The sequence below is a fragment of the Chinchilla lanigera genome, unplaced genomic scaffold (genome assembly GCF_000276665.1).
Source record: "Chinchilla lanigera isolate Chin_1 unplaced genomic scaffold, ChiLan1.0 scaffold00131, whole genome shotgun sequence".
Classification (NCBI taxonomy): Eukaryota; Metazoa; Chordata; class Mammalia; order Rodentia; family Chinchillidae; genus Chinchilla; species Chinchilla lanigera.
In genome coordinates this window covers 991,280-1,009,375 of record NW_004955532.1, presented here as the reverse complement: position 1 = coordinate 1,009,375, position 18,096 = coordinate 991,280, and the positions used below count along the sequence as shown (strand labels likewise).

The 18,096-nt window shown below is 43.9% G+C and overlaps 1 protein-coding gene across 2 annotated transcripts in view; it reads right to left on the bottom strand.

The window, feature by feature from the left end:
- Window positions 1-756: 756 nt before the first annotated feature.
- Arih2 (ariadne RBR E3 ubiquitin protein ligase 2) overlaps window positions 757-18,096 on the bottom strand; it is a 74,871-nt gene continuing 57,531 nt past the window's right edge. For both annotated transcript variants that reach the window (XM_005410170.2, XM_013507578.1), the window contains 12 exons: window positions 14,880-14,943; window positions 12,894-13,044; window positions 11,704-11,825; window positions 10,106-10,215; window positions 8,053-8,170; window positions 7,032-7,082; window positions 6,920-6,941; window positions 4,086-4,237; window positions 3,594-3,737; window positions 2,994-3,062; window positions 1,444-1,527; window positions 757-1,235 (listed from right to left, as the gene is read on the bottom strand). In XM_005410170.2, coding sequence (XP_005410227.1) covers window positions 1,164-1,235; window positions 1,444-1,527; window positions 2,994-3,062; window positions 3,594-3,737; window positions 4,086-4,237; window positions 6,920-6,941; window positions 7,032-7,082; window positions 8,053-8,170; window positions 10,106-10,215; window positions 11,704-11,825; window positions 12,894-13,044; window positions 14,880-14,943 — 1,159 coding nt within the window. In that variant the 3' untranslated portion in view covers window positions 757-1,163. The remainder of the gene's footprint in view (window positions 1,236-1,443; window positions 1,528-2,993; window positions 3,063-3,593; window positions 3,738-4,085; window positions 4,238-6,919; window positions 6,942-7,031; window positions 7,083-8,052; window positions 8,171-10,105; window positions 10,216-11,703; window positions 11,826-12,893; window positions 13,045-14,879; window positions 14,944-18,096) is intronic.

Sequence of the window (18,096 nt, the reverse complement as noted above, 5' to 3'; positions counted from 1 at the left end):
CCCTCCTAATACAGGAACTGCGACCACAAAGTAATATGGCCTCAGACTCCCAGACCATCAAGGCTGGGTCCTCTAGTAGGCGGAACTAGGCAAACAGGGGCACACCCTACACCCCTGTGCTGGACCTGCCACTTGTAACAAAAAAACAACTTGTGCAAACCTAGGCCCTGGGCCAGAAAGGCCAGTGCCCTTAGGAGGCCCATGCTGCACGCCGGTATTCATGAAGAGTGCAGCGAGACTGCCAGCAGGGCTGCATGTAACCCTGCTCAGAGTTACACCACTTGAATACTGGCACAAAAGGAGACAAAGGTAGAGCAAATTTACTCTGGGCAATAATTCCCTTCCAAGTGGATGTCCATCTTAAGGAAACAAAAGGAAGCACCATGCTGAACTGCCATCCCCTAGTCTGGAGGGCCACAGGTCCACCTGTAATCTACTGTGGGTCCTGACCTCAGTGCCAGACCCAGGTAACCTTTACTTTCAAGAACAAAGATGAGCCCGCAGGAAGACTCGTTCTGTCTCTTTATTGCCCAGGGAAGGCTGGCGGCAAACGTGATTCCCTGTGCTCCATACCTGTTACACAGGCCAACTCAGCCCCCAACATCTGCCACCCATGCTCTTCCCTGGAGACTCCAGCTGCGGCCAAACATGTGAAGCTGGAAAGCAGAGGCCACCCAGAGGCCCATGGCAGTACAGACACTGTGAGGCAGGGTGGGCGGGCAGTGTATGTTACATTCTAAATAAAATAGCTAGAGGTAGAAACACTCCAATGCCAATTTATTTTTAGAAAGGGTGTCATGTTATCCTATGGTTTGCCTTTTTTTTTTTGTATAATTATACAACCTTTGAAAATTACATAAGTTGTAATGATCTAATTCTATTAATAGCCATTCAGAAAAAAATTCCCTCCCTCCCAACAACCATCCAGGGAGAATTAAAAGTCCTGAAAAGAGGTCAATTCAACATGGCCTCTACCCTGGTAGAAACAAAAAGCAAAAGATGAGAAGAAAACAAAAACCAACTAAGAGGTGTGTTGCCAGTGTCTCTCAGGAGTGGGGCCCTGGCTGCAACCTGGGTCGTGAAAGGTAGAGCCTGCAGCATGCAGTATGGCAGCCGGGAGACCTTGCAGCCACATCTTCACCCCGGCACATCCATGTTCTGACTTAAGTGTCATGGAAATCCTTTAGCAGCGTTCTCCTTCGCTGTTCTGCTATGTGCATCTGGTTCTCCAAGTCCTACACAAGGGAAGCAAGATGGGTGGTTGCAGGTCAGTGTCAGAGCAGGGAAAAATGAAAGCCACATGTACCTCCCAGGGGCTACTTGGAAGCCTAAGCACTGCATTCCCACCGCCACCAGCAGCAGCTTCCCATTTACATGCCAGCACCCTGTCACTTACTACTATGCCAGTCCTCTCTTACCCGCCAGAGAAGAACAGGCACTTACCCCTCTGTCATAGCTGTCTGCACGCTCCACTTTCCATGAGAGGTTTTCAATCTCAGCCTCCAGCTGAGCCTGCTGGTATTCAAACTGTATGGGCAGAAACGAAGGGTCAAAGGGAGGGGCTGTAGCCTGGCAAATGGAGAGGCACATGCAGTACTTCAGGCTCCCCTGAGCTACAGACAGCCCTGACACTGTCCTCAGAGAGCACACTGTTCCCTACGCTTACAGTCAGAAAACAAGATCCAAATAAAAGTCTACTCAGACAGCATGGCCAAATGGCAAGGTCACAGTTGCCATCTGCCACCAAAGCAAAGAGAAGCATTTAAAGCCACTGAAGAAAACAATCCCAGGCCAGGTATGGTGGTGCATGTCTATAATCCCAGCATTTGGGAAACTGAGGTAGGAGGATCACCACAGAGTTTTCCACCAGCCTGAACTACAAAATAAGACCCTGTCTTAAAAAAACAAAATTAAAACAAACAAAAAGTCTAGCCAGGTGTGGTGGTGCATGTCTGTAATCTCAGCACTCTGGAGGGAGGCTGAGGCAGGAGGATCATTGCAAGTTTGAGACCAGCCTGGGCTACAAAGTGAACTCAAGGCCAGCCTGAACTGTATAGCAAGACCCTGTCTCAAAAAAATAAAAAAAACAAATAAAAAGTCTGAACAATGCTGAGAGTGGTTATTTCCTTCTGGTGGGATTATGGATATTGTAAATGCTCTTCTATATTTTCTAATATCTAAACAATAAAAGCGAATTACTTTATAATCAGCAGGAAACAACCTACACCTAAAATGAAGAATTAAAGGGATAAAAAAGTTAACCATATCCTCCCATGTTGCCACATACCTGTAATCCCAACCACCCCAGAAGCTGAGGCATGAAGATTTTAACTTTGAGTCTAGCCTATGTAACTTAGGGAAAACCTGTCTCAAAATAAAAAACAAAAACAAGGGCTGGGGTGGTAGCTTAGTCTAAAGGCGATGGGTTCCATCTTCAGTCCTTGGGGGAGAAGTTAACTGTAACTGAAGGCCATGCATGCTCAGTACACTCCCAACCGTGGATACCGGCCGTCCAAGTGGCCAAAGTCCTTTCAACCAATTGTGCTTTAAGCATCAGTGTTCGGGGGCTGAGGTGAATGCAGACTACAAAACACAACGGCAGTACTTGAGCTCTATTCTGGAGATGCCCAGTGTAGAAACAGAATTTTGCCGTCAGACAGGTTCTCTGCCTTTTTTGCAGTACTGGAAACTGGACCCAAGGCCTCATACGAGGAGACAAGTACTATACCACTGAACTACAATGATCTACACCCTCAGCCCTTTTTATTTTGAGACAGAATCTTGCTGAATTGTCCAGGCTGGTGTTTAACTAGTAATCCTGCCTCTGCCTCCCTAGCAGCTGGGATTACAGGTATACTACATCATACCTTGCTAGACAGTTTTGATTTTGCCTTCCTAGTGACCAGGGTCAGGTCCCTGCTCTCCTGCAAAGGGATAATAGACAAGGAAACCACAGAAGATACGAAACAGAACAGAGGATTGCTTTGCCTTACCAGCTTCTTCCTGGGTCCAGACTCCATGTAGTATGCATATGGATAGGTATATTGCAGGGTGTACCGACACTGCAGCAGGAGAGAGTAAAAGGGACCTATAACTTTGATTTTCACCAAACTACACCCAACATGTATCTTTTATAGTTCTTACTTGTCCCACACAAATTAGCCCGGCTCTACATGAGTCTAAGCTAGGAGAGGACATTATACCAAACACCCAGTTTCTTTTTCAAACATTTACTGTAAGCAGCTACAAGGTGACTTTGCCCTCTTGGGGACATCAGAGTCCACACATCTATCTTAAAACTTGTCCAAATACAATCTCATATTCTCCTTTGAGTGACGCAGAGATGAGAAAAAGAAGAAAGCTGTAATTTCCCAGCAGACGGAAATGAAGTCTTCTTAGAAATCTCTTGGACATCCAACAGAGACTGGGTTCTCAGCAAACCCAACAGTACCACATGAGGACACACAAACAGAAGCACGCATGGTTGTGTTGTACGGTGCCAAGTCCCCTAGCCCTTCAGAGGCAGGGCCTCTCTCTCCCTGAGAAGTCTGTACCTAAAGGGCCCAGCCTGGGAAGGGTGAGGTGGTAGATACCTTGGCCAAGAGCTTGGCAGCATTCTGCAGGTACTGCCAGTCGATCCAAGTCCCCAAATTATTCATGACCCTCTCTTGAATCTTCTCATGAATCCGCTGGTAGGTCTGGGCCTCTAGCTGCAAACTTTTGTTGTGGTTTTCCCACTACAGAGCAGAGAACAAATGATAAAAGTGCAGGCCCTGTGGAGGGACAGAGATCCACCCAGGAGTTTAGGACAGACATGCTGGCACAGACTTCTTTAACTGATGGAAAAGACAGCCCTTATCTGCAATTCAATCTATCATCAAACAAGGTGAGTCCCAGGCCCCTTCCCGTCAGCGTGGCTGCCCTGTAGCCTGGAAGCCAGGTCCACACAGATAGTGCCCGGGGATGCTGCAGGGCTGTGGGGTCTCCCACGTGCATGAGCTGGCTCTGGCTACCAGTCACCCCGGCATCCCACCTCGGCAGGTCAGTGGGAGGAAGACCACACTGCAGGGAGGCAGCGCACCTACCCTTTCAAAATAGAACAAGTACTTCTTGAGGGCCTCCCTGGCTTGGGCTTGCTGGCTCTGGTTGACAATGTCAGGGTTTTCCTTGTACCGACTGCACTCGTAGTACTCACTGCCGTGAGTCTTCCAATCTCCTAGACACATCCAGCAGAAGTCTGCACAGAACAGAGGGTGAGTCATTTCCACATACGAGACAGCCATGTGCACAGGCAAAGCAGAGGGAGACACACAGCCTGCTGCTCTTAGGGGTCGGCTAGCAGGTTTTCCTTTCCTTTCCCTCCAGAGGAAATGTGCAAGTTCATCCCTGTCACATCTCAGTATCCCTTTGCTGCCATTACTCTAGAGATACTCTCCATTCAGTGTCCTCTATGCCTTACAAATTCAACACAGATGCTGACTGTACAAGGTCACTGGTCTGTTATGAATGCCTTCAGGACAAGCAGAAGCTTGTCCAAATGAGTCATCTAGAACACATCATCTGTAAAACCGTCTCCTGATACTTCCCACACTCACAAGCTTTGCTTCTTGTAGGAAGAATTTTATTAAAAAAAAAGTTGAGAAAAAAGGCATTTCTTCCTTTTTTGTAAAGAATATGGAGGCTGAGGCAGGAGGATCACCACAAATTTGAAGCCACCTGGGCTATACAGTGACTTCAAGACCAGCCTGAACTATATAGTGAGACCCTGTCACAAACAAACAAATCAAACAAAAAAAGTGCACATTTCTATAAAAATTACATATATTTAACAGTTCATTATTACGATTACGACTGCTTCCATAGTAAGGAAAATAAGAGGAAAAATTAAAAATCCCCCTTAGGATGATATATACCAGGATACAGTCTAATGGAAACGACTCAGGCACAGTTCTTGGATAAACAGATCCTGTTCCAGAGGGGTCATCTAACTGAACTCTACTTAGAAATCTCTTAGACACTGGCAGAGGGCTGGGTTCCCAGCAGATTCAACATAGGCGCATTTGACACACAAAGAGAAGCATGCACAGCTGTGTTGTATGGTGCCAAATCCCTCAACCCTTCAGAGGCAGGGTCTCTCAAGCCCTCCGAAGCCTGCACCTGAGAGACCTGACCCGTTAGCTGTTAACATCCTATCTGTATGCTGTCTCTGCCAGAGACCCTGCTGGTGGTAAACCACATTTCCCACGATTCATTCTTATAAATTGGCACAATGATTTTCCAAAGGGGGCTGAGCTGTACATCAACCCTCTATCTTTTATTCTGAGACAGTCTTGTCTAAACTGTCCAAACTAGGCTCGAATTTGCACAATTCTCCTGCCTCAGCCTCCTAGAGTGCTGGAATTACAGGCCTGCACCACCACATCCAGCTTGCTTGCTCCTGTTTTAAACATCAATACACTGCTCAGACTTGCTCAAATAAGCAGCCAGGGATGCTAACTCTGGGTGCTGAGAGACAGGGAGACTGTGACTGGGGAAAGGCACATGGGGAGCTTCTCAGGCAAGAAGAATGAGGCTGGCGTGAGTGCTGGTTCTCTCTCATTTATTTCTGAGTACTAGGAATTGAACCCAGGTCCTTCACACTGAGCTTCATCCTCAGTCCTTTTTGAAATCCTGGCTCAACCTCCCAGACATCTGGTATTACAGGTGTGTACCACCACACCTGGCCATTTTTCCCTTGGGAGACAGGTCTCTCTCTGTTGCCCAGTCTGGCCTTGACCTCCTGTGCCAAGTGATGGTCCTGCCTCAGCCTCCTAAGTACCTAGGACTACATGCACAGGTCACCATGCCCAGCTGTCATTCTTTAAACTGCATTTATGCCTGAAGTACTATTGTGTGTGTGTGTGCCCATACTACTCCCCTACCTTGCCACAGAAAGAAAGAGGGAGACACCCCACTAAGGAAATATGCCACTACCCCCAGCCTATCTTCATTCTGCACCGTGAGAGTCACAATTCCTGTCTAGTACCATACCATGTGGGCTCTGATTACAGAGGGCCCTGGGAAATAGCATCAGCACAGGTCTTTACAAACAGATACTGTCAGCATCTTCTGTTCACCATTAAAGCAGTTATGTAAGCTGGGTGTGGTGGCACACGCCTGTAATCCCAGCACTTGGGGGGCCAAGGCAGGAGGACTGCTTCGAGTTCGAGGCCCGTCTGGGCTACAGAGTGAGTTCAAGGCCATAGTTAGTTCTGGCCTACTTAGCAAGACCCTGTCTCAAGAAAAAAAAAAAAAAAAAAAAAGAAAAAACCAAAAACCACCACCACCACCACAAACTCAAAAACCCCAAAACAAGACAAAACAAAAAGCAGTTATGCAGATGCCCTACTTGAATGAATTTTGTTCCTTCATTTGATTCGGCAGGAAGGAAAGCAAAATCAGGTCCTAGCTATAGAAACTGTTCTGCACAGATAAAGGAGAGCCAAAAGGGCAAATCAAAAGCTGTCCTGGAAATTCCTCTAGTGGAAAAACTATGATTTGATCACCTCTGCTAAACTCATGTGTATTTGCTCTAAAAGGCGTCACTAAAGCAACACAGATAAGCCCCTATTTACCTGGCTTTACAGAAGGAATAAAAAGGACACACTAAAATCTTCTTGGATGACCAAGCACTGTGAAGGTCACCCCAAACTTGACTGCTGACTATGTATGTCAGCAAGATGGCAGTGAGATGATAAAAGGGCCCAAAAATACAAAATAAAATCGAGAGCTGCGTTAGCCAGCTATAACAACTATAAAGTGACTCAGGCTCACCTCTGTCATTTCACTACAAAAGAACTCACTGAACAAGCCATGGAGACCCAAGCACAAGATACACAGACCGTGCCACTGGGCCTTAGGCACCAGGCCTGGGACTCACCGTGTTTACATTTGGAGCATTGCTGTCAGAGGGAAACAGAAGAGAACACATTAAGGGCACGCTGACCAAAGGCTCCATGTCACACATGCAAAGTGTACAGGCTTCTGCTCACCATGTGATTGCAGCCTCCGTTCTTCTCAATGCAGATGTTGCACTTGGGACACTAAGGAGACAGAAGGGCACCATTAGGCTCACGCACCATCAGGCCAGTTCTAAGACAAATTACACAAAGCTCCTGGCACCACTGCCCAGCTGCTCATCATGTGAGCACATCTGGGAAGGAACATCTCACTTAAACAGTGCCAGGTCGCTGAGACTGGAACAGCAGTTCAGGGAAATGAGGTCAGCATGTTTGGCTTTGAAACAATTCAAGCACAAGCTGGGCCCCACTACATCTTCCACCATCTGTCCCTGCCATGAAGCCACTCAGACGAACCCAGGCTGAATCAGCAGAAAGCCTGCCTGCTGCGAAGGGCTGCCAAAGAAGCCTAAGAGCCAACACAAGCGATTAAGTCTCGGTCAGCCTGCCCGGACGTCTGCTTTCAGAAGAGGTCACTGAAAACTACCTCTAATGTTCCACCCTTTCATTCTTGAGAGAGGCCAGCTACCCAGGCAGCAACGGGAGACTGGCCTGATGGTGAGACTCCCACTGCCATGAAGCAGCCAATGCTTAATGATGTCATGGTCACAGCTGTGCTCGCGAAGTGTATGTACCCAGTGAGGGCCCAGTGTCCCCAGGGGTGGCAGGCTATGCTTTCCCATAGGGAGCTACAAAGTAAGAACTAGGCAGATCTGGGCTATCACAGCCTTGGTATTTATCAGGTATGCTAGTAACCATCCCCTTTTCCCAAGGCTATCAAAGCCTGGTAACTGTTCAGTATAAACTAGCATTGTTCTAGTTAGTTCTCCTTTTGGTGGAACTTTTCAAGCAGGTTAGCATTTTATTATAAGTGCACCCAATGCACCCTATGATAAACCACTGCAAACTCTGCCAAGTCTGGGCGAGTGTCCATAGCTGCCTGCAAAGGCCATGGGGCTCCGTGTGTTATGCTTGCAGACGGCAAACCTCCGGGGCAGGGCCCTGGACAGCACTACTGAGGGCAGACCTGGGACAGGTAAGGTACGCTCCTTACATCTTTAGTGTGGGCACTAATGTAGTTGGCTGTTTCAGAGTCGTCTGCACACTTCGTGAGCCATTTCCGGATTGTGGCGCAGTCGGTAGGGGCATGATACATCTGACGACACTTGAAACTTAAATTAGAAAAGAAAAACATTCAAATACTTGTTAAATCAGGGTCCACATTTTAAATTTTCCTTTTGTCCAAGCCAGATTATCAAGTGCTTTTCAAAGAGCCAAAGTCACTTCGCAAGCCCTTTCAGACCTTTCCTTACCCATATGGAAATACTGTGCACATGTCTCTTCAACCCAAGCCCCTCTAAGACAAGGTCTCAACATGTCTGAATAAAATGTTGTTAAAAGATGTTATATGGCTTCAACCTTCCCTGAAAGGGTGTCAAATACGGGATCAGGGCTCTGCATACACTAAGCAGGACTCTACCACTGAGTGGCATTCCAACACTGAGCCCAGCTTCATGTGGGCATGGAGATGTACTCTGAGGGGATTGTTTGACTAAGACCCAGGGCAGGACTGAGATTCACTTCTGGAACCTTTGCCTCACCTCCCAGCCAGGTATGTATACGAAGATACACAAATGCCAGGACTTGGGAAATCCGTAGGTCATGAGACATGTGATGACACTTAAAACTTAAAATCAGAAAAAACAAGCTAACAGTACTCTATGGAAGGATAGCAGAGGCCCTCAAGCAGCCAACCAAACGTAAGTCTTAGGGAAAGAAGCTTATTATATGGGACAAAGAATGAAGAACAACTACCATATTTTCCAAAAATTAGACCTAACCAGAAGATAAACCCTGACGTGATTTTTCACAGTACTTGTGATTTAAGCCCTACCCCAACATAAGCCCCAGTTAAGATCAACAGCCAGATGGACACATTCAGTACGTCTGTTGCAACACATAACAGATGTATTGAATTATAACAATATTAACATATAATTAAGTAGAAATAAATATTGACTAGACGATATGAGTTATCATTAGGTATCTGTAAATAACCAAGTGGGAGTCTTTGGACAAGAAGTAACCCCTACATAAATAGATGAACTTGAGACTGTCGAATGACCAAGCAGAGTACAGATACAATGCACAGATAATATACACACTTGAAATGAATGGACCTGGTTTGTCTAACATGAATCTTCGTAATTTAACAGGCCATGTGCTGTAATGGACATACTGAATGCACTTGTGTGAAATAAATAAATCTTTTCTGAATTTTGGTGGAACACAAATGGAACACAAGCCTGCAATTTTTCATTGCTTTTGTGTGAACCATCATTAACTGTCATCATTTTTGCTGTCATTCCTGTCTCATAAGTGTTTAGTTAACACTTGATTTAGTGGCAACTTTGTGAAGCCCAGCCTGCAGAAGGTCAAAATGTAGGTGAAGAATTCATGGGATAAAAATCATTGGCAGCTGTGTTGCCAATACACTACAAGCAGGCTACATGGACATTTGCGATGGGTATAGTGGCCCACGCCTATAATCCCAGCCTCAGGAAGCTGCAGTAGGAGGATGGCCACAGCTTGAGGCCAGCCTGTGGCCAAACTGTGCTACATACTGAGTTCACAGGCAGCCTGGACTACAAAGTGAGAGCCACCCAAGTTAAAAAAAATAGTGAGACCTTATCTAAATAAATACAGACATATATACACACATAAATACATATAAAAATTATCCAAGAAAGGCCAAAACAGAAAAAGAGTAAAACACTAAAGACTGTACCTTTTAAATATAATATGAAAATTATCTGTGCAGGTAGATACCCACATAGACACACAATCCCTGGGCCATGAGCAACATAAATCATAACACATTTTCCAAGAATCCAGGCCACTTTCTTGTTTCCCAACTGAGCAATTCTCAGACACCACATGGAACCTGAGATGCTGGACACAAACCTGCCGACTCAGAGCAGACCGGCTCACATGCCTCAGAGACTCCACCCCTGGCCCAGCCCCGTCCAGCTTTCACACAGCAACAGTTCTGGTGCTTTGCAGATGGAACACAAACCCAGAGCTGCTCAACATGCACTCACTCTTACCAGAAGACCTCGTTGCACCGATTGCACTGTACTCGGCGAGCTCTAGGCTCCTGTACCCGAATAACCATGGGGCAGTCTGCACCAGGGCACAGCTGGAGCTGGTAATGACTCTGTGAACATATCAAGAAAAACAATGAGGATATCCCCAAGTTGCTGCCTCCGAGACAGACTGGATGCTCAAATGCTTTGTTCTTCTAGACAATGACTTACAGCAAGGGGCTACACAAATTCAGGGCTAATGTTGTGAAGACCAGGTATTGAAAAGAACCTTTCAATGTTTGGATTAAAGTATGAAGCAACTCACTAGAATGCCTTATGGTTATATTAAAAAAAAATACAGAACTGTATCTATGGGCCAGGTGTAGTGGTGTATGCCTGCAGTCCTAGCTACCTGTGAGACTGAGGCAGGAGAAATTACTTAAGCTCAGGAGTTTGAGGCCAGCCTAGGCAACATGGATAGACCCAGTCTCAAAACAAAATGAACAAATACAAAAAACAAACAAAAGAACTATCTGTGAGACGAAAGTACAGATATAGCTCAGTAGTGCAATGCCCGTCTAGCAAGTGCCAGGCCCTGAGTTTGATTCCTGGTAGGAAGGAAGGATGAAGGAAAGGAGGACAGGACAGTAGAGAAGAGGAAAAAAGAGATAGAGAAAAAGAAAGAAAGAAAGAAAAAGGAAAAAAGTAAGTGCATATGGATCTAGATTAGAAAGGAACACGGCACACTCAGCTATGTGTTTAGCAGCTCTAAGGGGCTCAACGATCCTCAGGAATCTATCAAAATCAGCAAGAAGGTTGGGGGCGATGGCACACACCTGCAATCCCAGCACTATGAAGGCTGAGGCAGGAGGATCACCGTGAGTTCGAGGCCAGCCCGGGCTACATAAACAAGTTCAAGGTTAGCCTACACTACAGTGAGACCCTGCTGCAAAAAATTTAAAAACTTAAAAATTCAAACAAACAAAAAGCCCAGCCCAAAGCACAAAGCACAGACCTTCTGTTCAAACTGTAGCACGCGTATGAGACCATACCAACCCCGTAAGTGGAGGCACGCACAACCAAGATGAAAACTATGCTACACAGAATGAGCATAACCGGACAGATAGCCTAACACAGGGAAAGGACTCCCAAACTGACCATGCTAGAAACTCTGGACAAATTTTCAAAAATGCTAAAAAAGAAATACTACTTCGCTGTCCCGAGTTACACAGCATATCAAATGAGACAGCAAGTCCTGGAACACGTCTGACCTGTGTTCATCCCCTGACACGTAACAGTTATTTAAGCATTTGCGTATAAAGTAGGGATGTCTGCCTGTTCTATGGAAAAGAAAACCAAGGCACAAGAGAGGTAAATTAGTGAGTCAACAGTCAAAAAGTAAGGAAGCAACAGATCTGAGATTCCCACTGTAATCAGATTTCACAGCTTATGTTCTTCAATACCACACTGGTGGTTTTAAAAACTTTTTACAAGCCAGGGAGTTCTTTCCTCAAGAGCAGTATCTAAAGGCTGCCTGACCTATAAAGTAAACCATGGTGACCATCTGATGGAAGGTATCTCCAGGAAGACAGAGGGCAGAAAACAGAAGTAAGCCATACCTCCACATAGTCCCTGAAGAGGTAGCGCCTGTATTTGTCTCGCAATTCTTCATTGGGAAGCAACGGAAACACAAAGTCCTCTGGTGTACGGAGTGGACAGTCCTGAGCCATACAAGAGACTCCTGTTGAACAAAAACAACCTGATGGACAACCTTACTGCAGAAGACAAATACACTTGCTCATAAAGTTCAACCAATAAATTCTGAGTCTATATAAGAAATCCTTAAAAAGCAACAGAATTTATTCAAAGAAGAAATTAACATTTTCATAGTAATGTAATAAAGGTATTATTCCAGACTACATATATGACACCAAAAGCATCACTACATAACTAAATCACTATATATATATATATATATATATTTTTTTTTTTTTTTTTTTTTTTTTTTTTAATTTGAGACAGGTCTCACTATGTAGCCTAAGCTAGCCTTAAACTTGCAGCAAACCTCCTGCCTCAGCCTCCTAAGTGCTGAGATTAGTCATGCACCATGATGCCTTGGCTCTTTATATAGGTTTCTTGACTAACAATTTAATTTTGTGATATTTAAAATTATGTGCATGTGATCATTAATACAGTGAGATTTTGCAGATACCAATTAATGCAATGATAATGCTTTAAGATCACTGAGTCGTAACAAACACTTCTATAGCTGATCATCAAATCTGATTTATGTTGCTTAAATAGCAGCAAACCCAGGTATTTTCTGAGTTATGGCTACCACACGGGGAACTGATTAAAAGGGCAGCTGGAAAAGGTGAGAAAAGATAAACTGATACTCATGCCACTATTTATAGGAGCTTTTGGCGAGGGGAGACTGAGAAACCCAGGGGTGCTCTACCAGTGAGCTTTATCTCTAGCCTTTTTAAACTTTTTGTATTTTTTGAAATAGGATCTTGCTAAATCACCCAGACTTGCCTTGAACTTGCAATCTTTCTGCCTCAGCCTTTTGAGTAGCTGGGATTACAAGTGCATACTATCATGCCAAGCTTACAATAGCTTTAATTTTCTCATTTTGCTGAGGACAGGGGTAAAACTCTGCCACTGTGTGGACAGAGGGATTTGGAAACCACTAGTTCTGACAAGAAAAACCTCTGTCAGTCTTAAAAGAATAGCTCACTTGAGCACATGAGAAGGCAGAGTAAAAGATAAATATTTCATGTCAGCCTTTTATAAGTTGTGCGGCACTTACCCACACCCACGCCGTCCTTGACAAGTACTGAGCAGTGCTGCTCCCAGCAGCTGCGGCAAAACTGGTGCTGACAGGCCAGAGAGAGTAAGTTTTCCTTCCGCACAAACTGCATACATACTGCACAGTGGTGAGGAGGATGGGCTGTGGGGACCTGAAGAGAGATAGAGCCACTTGAGCCAAAAAGGAGTCTTCAAGTCTAGGAAGGCCACAGAAGTGCCTTGTTGCGGCTGGGAGCATGGAAGGTTATCCCGACCCTGCAACAAGTGTCACAGCCCACTGCAATGAGTCCCAAAGGGTACTAAGCAGAAAGCATATACCAGGAAGGCTTTCTGAAGGAGGCGGCACCTGAGCTGGACTCGCAGAGTATCTAGGATTCAGGGAAGCAGAAGGCTGAAATAACTAAAATTCAGAATTTCACAACTCCCAAGGCCTTCCGAGGTCACTGTAGTCCAACTTCTTTAAAGGCTAAGGAGTTTCTTTTGTAAACTGCCCCATTCCACACAGCAGAGCAAGCCCTCAACAAGAACTACAAACCCAGATATGAAGGTTCTTAGAAGCAACACACACTGCAGTTTTACATGTTAACAACACTGGTTTTTCCGTATCAGTATGCCCAAGCCACAAAACATTAAGCTTTTTCCATGTTAACACCCTTACCCTAAACACAGGAAAGGGATGTCATATCTAACTTGAAGGGAAAGGTGAGAAACTCTTCTGGCATGTGGGCAAATGACTGCGAAGCTACAACTCCAGGACCCATGCCATGCTACACTAACTGGAAGACCAAAAACCCCTGGGGACCCTGGCTAAAACTATGGGCCAAAGGAAAAGTCCATTTATAAATTTTTCTTTTTCCCACACTAGGGACTGAACCTAGGGCCTCACGCTTGCTAGGCAGGTGCTCTAGCACTGTACTACATCCTCAGCTCCCATTTACTAATTTAAATGAGGTTCTTTTCGCTTAACTAGGAAACTAAAAAACAAGTTGAGGAAAAGGATTTATTTTCATGTTTATCCAGTGTGCTTCTGAAAATCTTTCTCTAAGACGCTGCAGAAGTATGTGATTTGAGCCCAAATTCCCTCTCCTAATAGCTTTTTTTAAACAAAGCCCTCACTCTAACAGTATTCAACAAATGCTCCTTGATCTCCCAGATATAAAGGAAATTGTTATACACTGTTGAGATAGTTCCTATGGTGGGAAAAATAAGATGAATTCACTACTACAACACATACTAAAAAGTTTAAAGATATACCAGGTATGGTGACACACTTCTATAATCCCACCACTATTGGGGACTGAGGCAGGAGGATCACAAATTTGGGCCTAGTCTGGGCAACTTAGTGACTTCATGAAACCTTATCTCAAAAAAAACCAAAACAACACACACCTCACTTGGAGGACCTGGGTTTCATCTCCAGTGCCACAAAAAGGAAAAAGAAAGTTTAAAGACATAATTAGATCTAGGTGTGGAAGGCAGTGATCATAGGAAGCAGGCTTTATGAAAAGGTAGCTTAGATTTGAGTCTTTAAAGGTAAAATCCATTCCTACAATCAAAGGTAGGAACAGAGTCCAAGCATTCCTGGCTAGGGAAGGCACAAGCAGTATCACAGAGGTATGCAGCGATCCTGGGAACACCAGCACACCAGAAGGAAGGGAATGAAGGCTATGTGAATGCAAAGGAGGTAAACTAAGGCTAAAAATGGCTCAAAGACAAGCAATTAATTACTGCCTATTTATGAGGCAACTTTCCCCCCCCATGGTACTGGAAATGACATCCACAATTTTGAGTGAGTGCTCTACCACTGAACTATATCCCCACCTGAAACTTTCCAAAGTGTAACAGAAGTGGAAGACACAGGCCTGAAACAAGTATTCTGGGGATGCCATCTGAGAAGCAAAACAAATGGTTCTCAGTGATATTAGTATAAGGCACAGTGAGAACCATCTGCATCCAGAGAAGACTAGCTCAAGAAGGAAACACTCACGTGTTTTGATGGATTAGGCTGAACTCGAGCTTCAACAAGCAGCTGGGCAGAATTGGTCTTGTATCTATAAAACAAAAAGTTGAAGTAAAGGAAATCAGAAAATGGAAGATATTTTTACATTTAACAATAATAAGACAGAATAAGACAGAGAGGACCATGTGTCATGGTCATATTAAAGTGCTTTTATCTCTAATTACCTCTCCATAGAACAAACCGAACTTCCTTTTATCTGAGTACAAAAAATTTTTTTTGTCCTGTTTCAATTTTTAAGATCTTGAATGGTGTAAGAAAAATACTGCTTCAAAGGGACTGAACTGTAAGAAAATACTTAGAGCAGACCAGATCTGCATTAAATTTGGTTCAGGAGATACACAGAAATATCTCCATCTCCAGAATAGGCAAAAATTCCTAAAACACAGAAAAGAGAAACCACAAAACGCCTGGTACATCATGGTACATTTAAGCACTTCAGTTTACCAGAAGATACCACAAGCTGGGAGTGATGGCACACACCTGTAATCCCAGCACTTGGGAGGCTGAAGGAAGAAAGGGCTATGAGTTCAAGGCTACCCTGGACTACACGGTGAGTTCAAGCCCAGCCTGAACTACATAGCAAGACCCTGTCTTTAAAAAAAAAGAAAAGAAAAAAAGAAAAGGTAAAAACAGAGGCATTTCATAGAAGGTTACTAACCATATGAATTTCATAGAAGGCTACCAACCATATGAAAAGATGCTTAATTTCCTTAATAATCCAAGACACAGAAATGAAAAAAAAACAGATCCCGTTTACACCCATCAGATTGCAAAATTAAATTCGACAGGAGCAGAAACATTTATATACCACTGGTAGAAGTGTAAAGTAGCATGATTAAGTCAGAAAACAAGCTGGCAATTCTAGTAAAGCTGAAGACACACATACACTACAACTCAGAAATTCACTTTTTTAACTTTTATTTTTATTAGTACATGTTTGCAGTACATAATGATTACATTTTCTGTGGGGAGTTGGTACATGCACATAACACAATTCTTTTTTCATCCCCCTCCCCCTCCCAGAAATTCAGTTTTTATGCCTTAGAAAAATTATGGATTATCAAGAAAAAAAAAAAATTATGTGATTCTGGTTCACCTACAACAGTTTTCAAAGTTGCATTTTTTTAACAGCGAAAAAAGACTAAAAACCTCACAAAGATTTTTTTTGACAAGAGAAAGAATACATATTCTTTGATAGGATAGCATAAAACGTAATCATGTTAATTTACAAAGTGCACATAGCGTAACTGTGTATCTATATAGTTCCAAAAACATACAAACAAAATGTATAGAATTTAAGAATGATTAGGAAAGTTAGACACTCAGTTCAATGCTACTAGCTGCCTTGGAGAGGAAGAAAGGGGATGTGGACAGGCAGGTACCATCTCCACAGGCCTCTGGGTAGAAAAGGGCAGGCTGCTGCTGCTTTTTTCTTTTCTTTCTTTCTTTCTTCTTCTTCTTCTTCTTTTTTTTTTTTTTTTTTTTTTTTTGAGGCAGGGTTTTGCTACATAGTGCAGGATGGCCTTGAACTCACTATGTAACTCAGGCTGGTCTCAAACTCGCAGTGATTCTCCTGCTTCAGCCTCCCAAGTGCTGGGATTACAGGCAAGTGCACATGCCTGGCTTCTTTATTATTTTTCCCAGCACTGGGGATTGAACACAAGGAGCGCAGTGCTACACCCCAAGCCATTCACTTATACATTCATTCATTCACCCATGCATGTGGCGCTGGGGGTTGAATCCAGGACCTTAATGCTGACCTACATCTTTAATCTCTAGGTACTTTTTAATTTTTCATTTGGGTCTCACTAAGTTGCCCAGGCTGGGCTTGAACTTGCCATCCTTCTGCATTAGGCTCTCAGACAGATGTGTTTACAGGTGGGCCTTACCACTCACAGATACTTTTTTTTTTTTTGAGATAGGGTCTTACTAAATTGCTCCAGGTGGCCTTGATCTTATGATTCTCCTCCATCAGCCTCCTAAGCAGCCAGAATTACAGCCCTGTTCTATCACTACCAGCTTCAGACCGTTTCTTGTTTTTGTGGACGACAAAATCTATCATCACATACATTCTTTTTTTGTTTGTTTGTCTGTTTTTCCGGTACCAGGTATTGAACTCACAACCTCGCGCTTGCCAGGCAGGTGCTGTGCCGCTGAGCTAAATTCCCCAGTCCCCCACATACATTCTTTAAAAAAATTTTTTAAATAAAAACTGGAACAAGGAATAACATAAGTATGTTTAAAAATAAACAGAATTGTCATGTGGCAATAAAAGTGCTACACAAGCCCAGGTAAATACATTTCCGAGACACCAGTAATTGCAGCATGAAAAGTACCATCTACCTGACCCTTTCTAGTCAGAATCCTTCCTCTATCTTTGTTGAGGGACTGTTTCATTCCTAGTTCTCACACTAGCACTCTATCTTTAGTTATTCAAATATCTACTCTCAAGTTATGGCAGTGTTTGGTCAGTAAGATAACACATTTTTTGTTTGGTACCGGGAATCGAACTCAGGACCTTGCACTTGCCACACAGGAGCTTGTGCCACCGAGGTATTACCCAGCCCCTGAACAGTAAGATGTAACCCATTGCCAGAATCTATATGGCTCCAGCCGTATCAACCGTGGAAGTTCATCTGCAATTCTAAGTATGTTCAGCTCTTGTGTACAGAACATGTGAGTGTAGTGATCAGGAATCATTTGCTCTTTTCTGATGGTATTGAACTGGTATGGTCACCCCAGTTATATTTAGCTTGAAGAAGGAAAAGTATAACTTTCCTTTGTAGATACATAAATGGAATTGCAATACATGAAGCAAGAAAAATCCACTGTTGGCCAGGTGTGGTGGTACATGCCTATAATCCCAGTATTTGGGACGCTGAGGCAGGAGGATTGCCATGAGTTTGAGGCCAGCCTGGGGTACACAACAAGAACCTGTCTCAAAACACTGAAAATGAAAAGAAAAAGGAAAAGAAAGGAAAAAGAATAATCCACTCTAGTGTTAATGGGCAGTGGTATTATCAGTGCTTTTCACTTGGGGCAATTTTGTTCCCTAGGTATCAGGTGTGACAGCACACACCTACAATCCCAGCACTTGGGAGGCTGAGTCAGGAGGATCGCCATTAATTTGAAGCCAGCCTGAATTATATGGTGAGACCCTATCTCAAAAAAACAAAATAAGCCA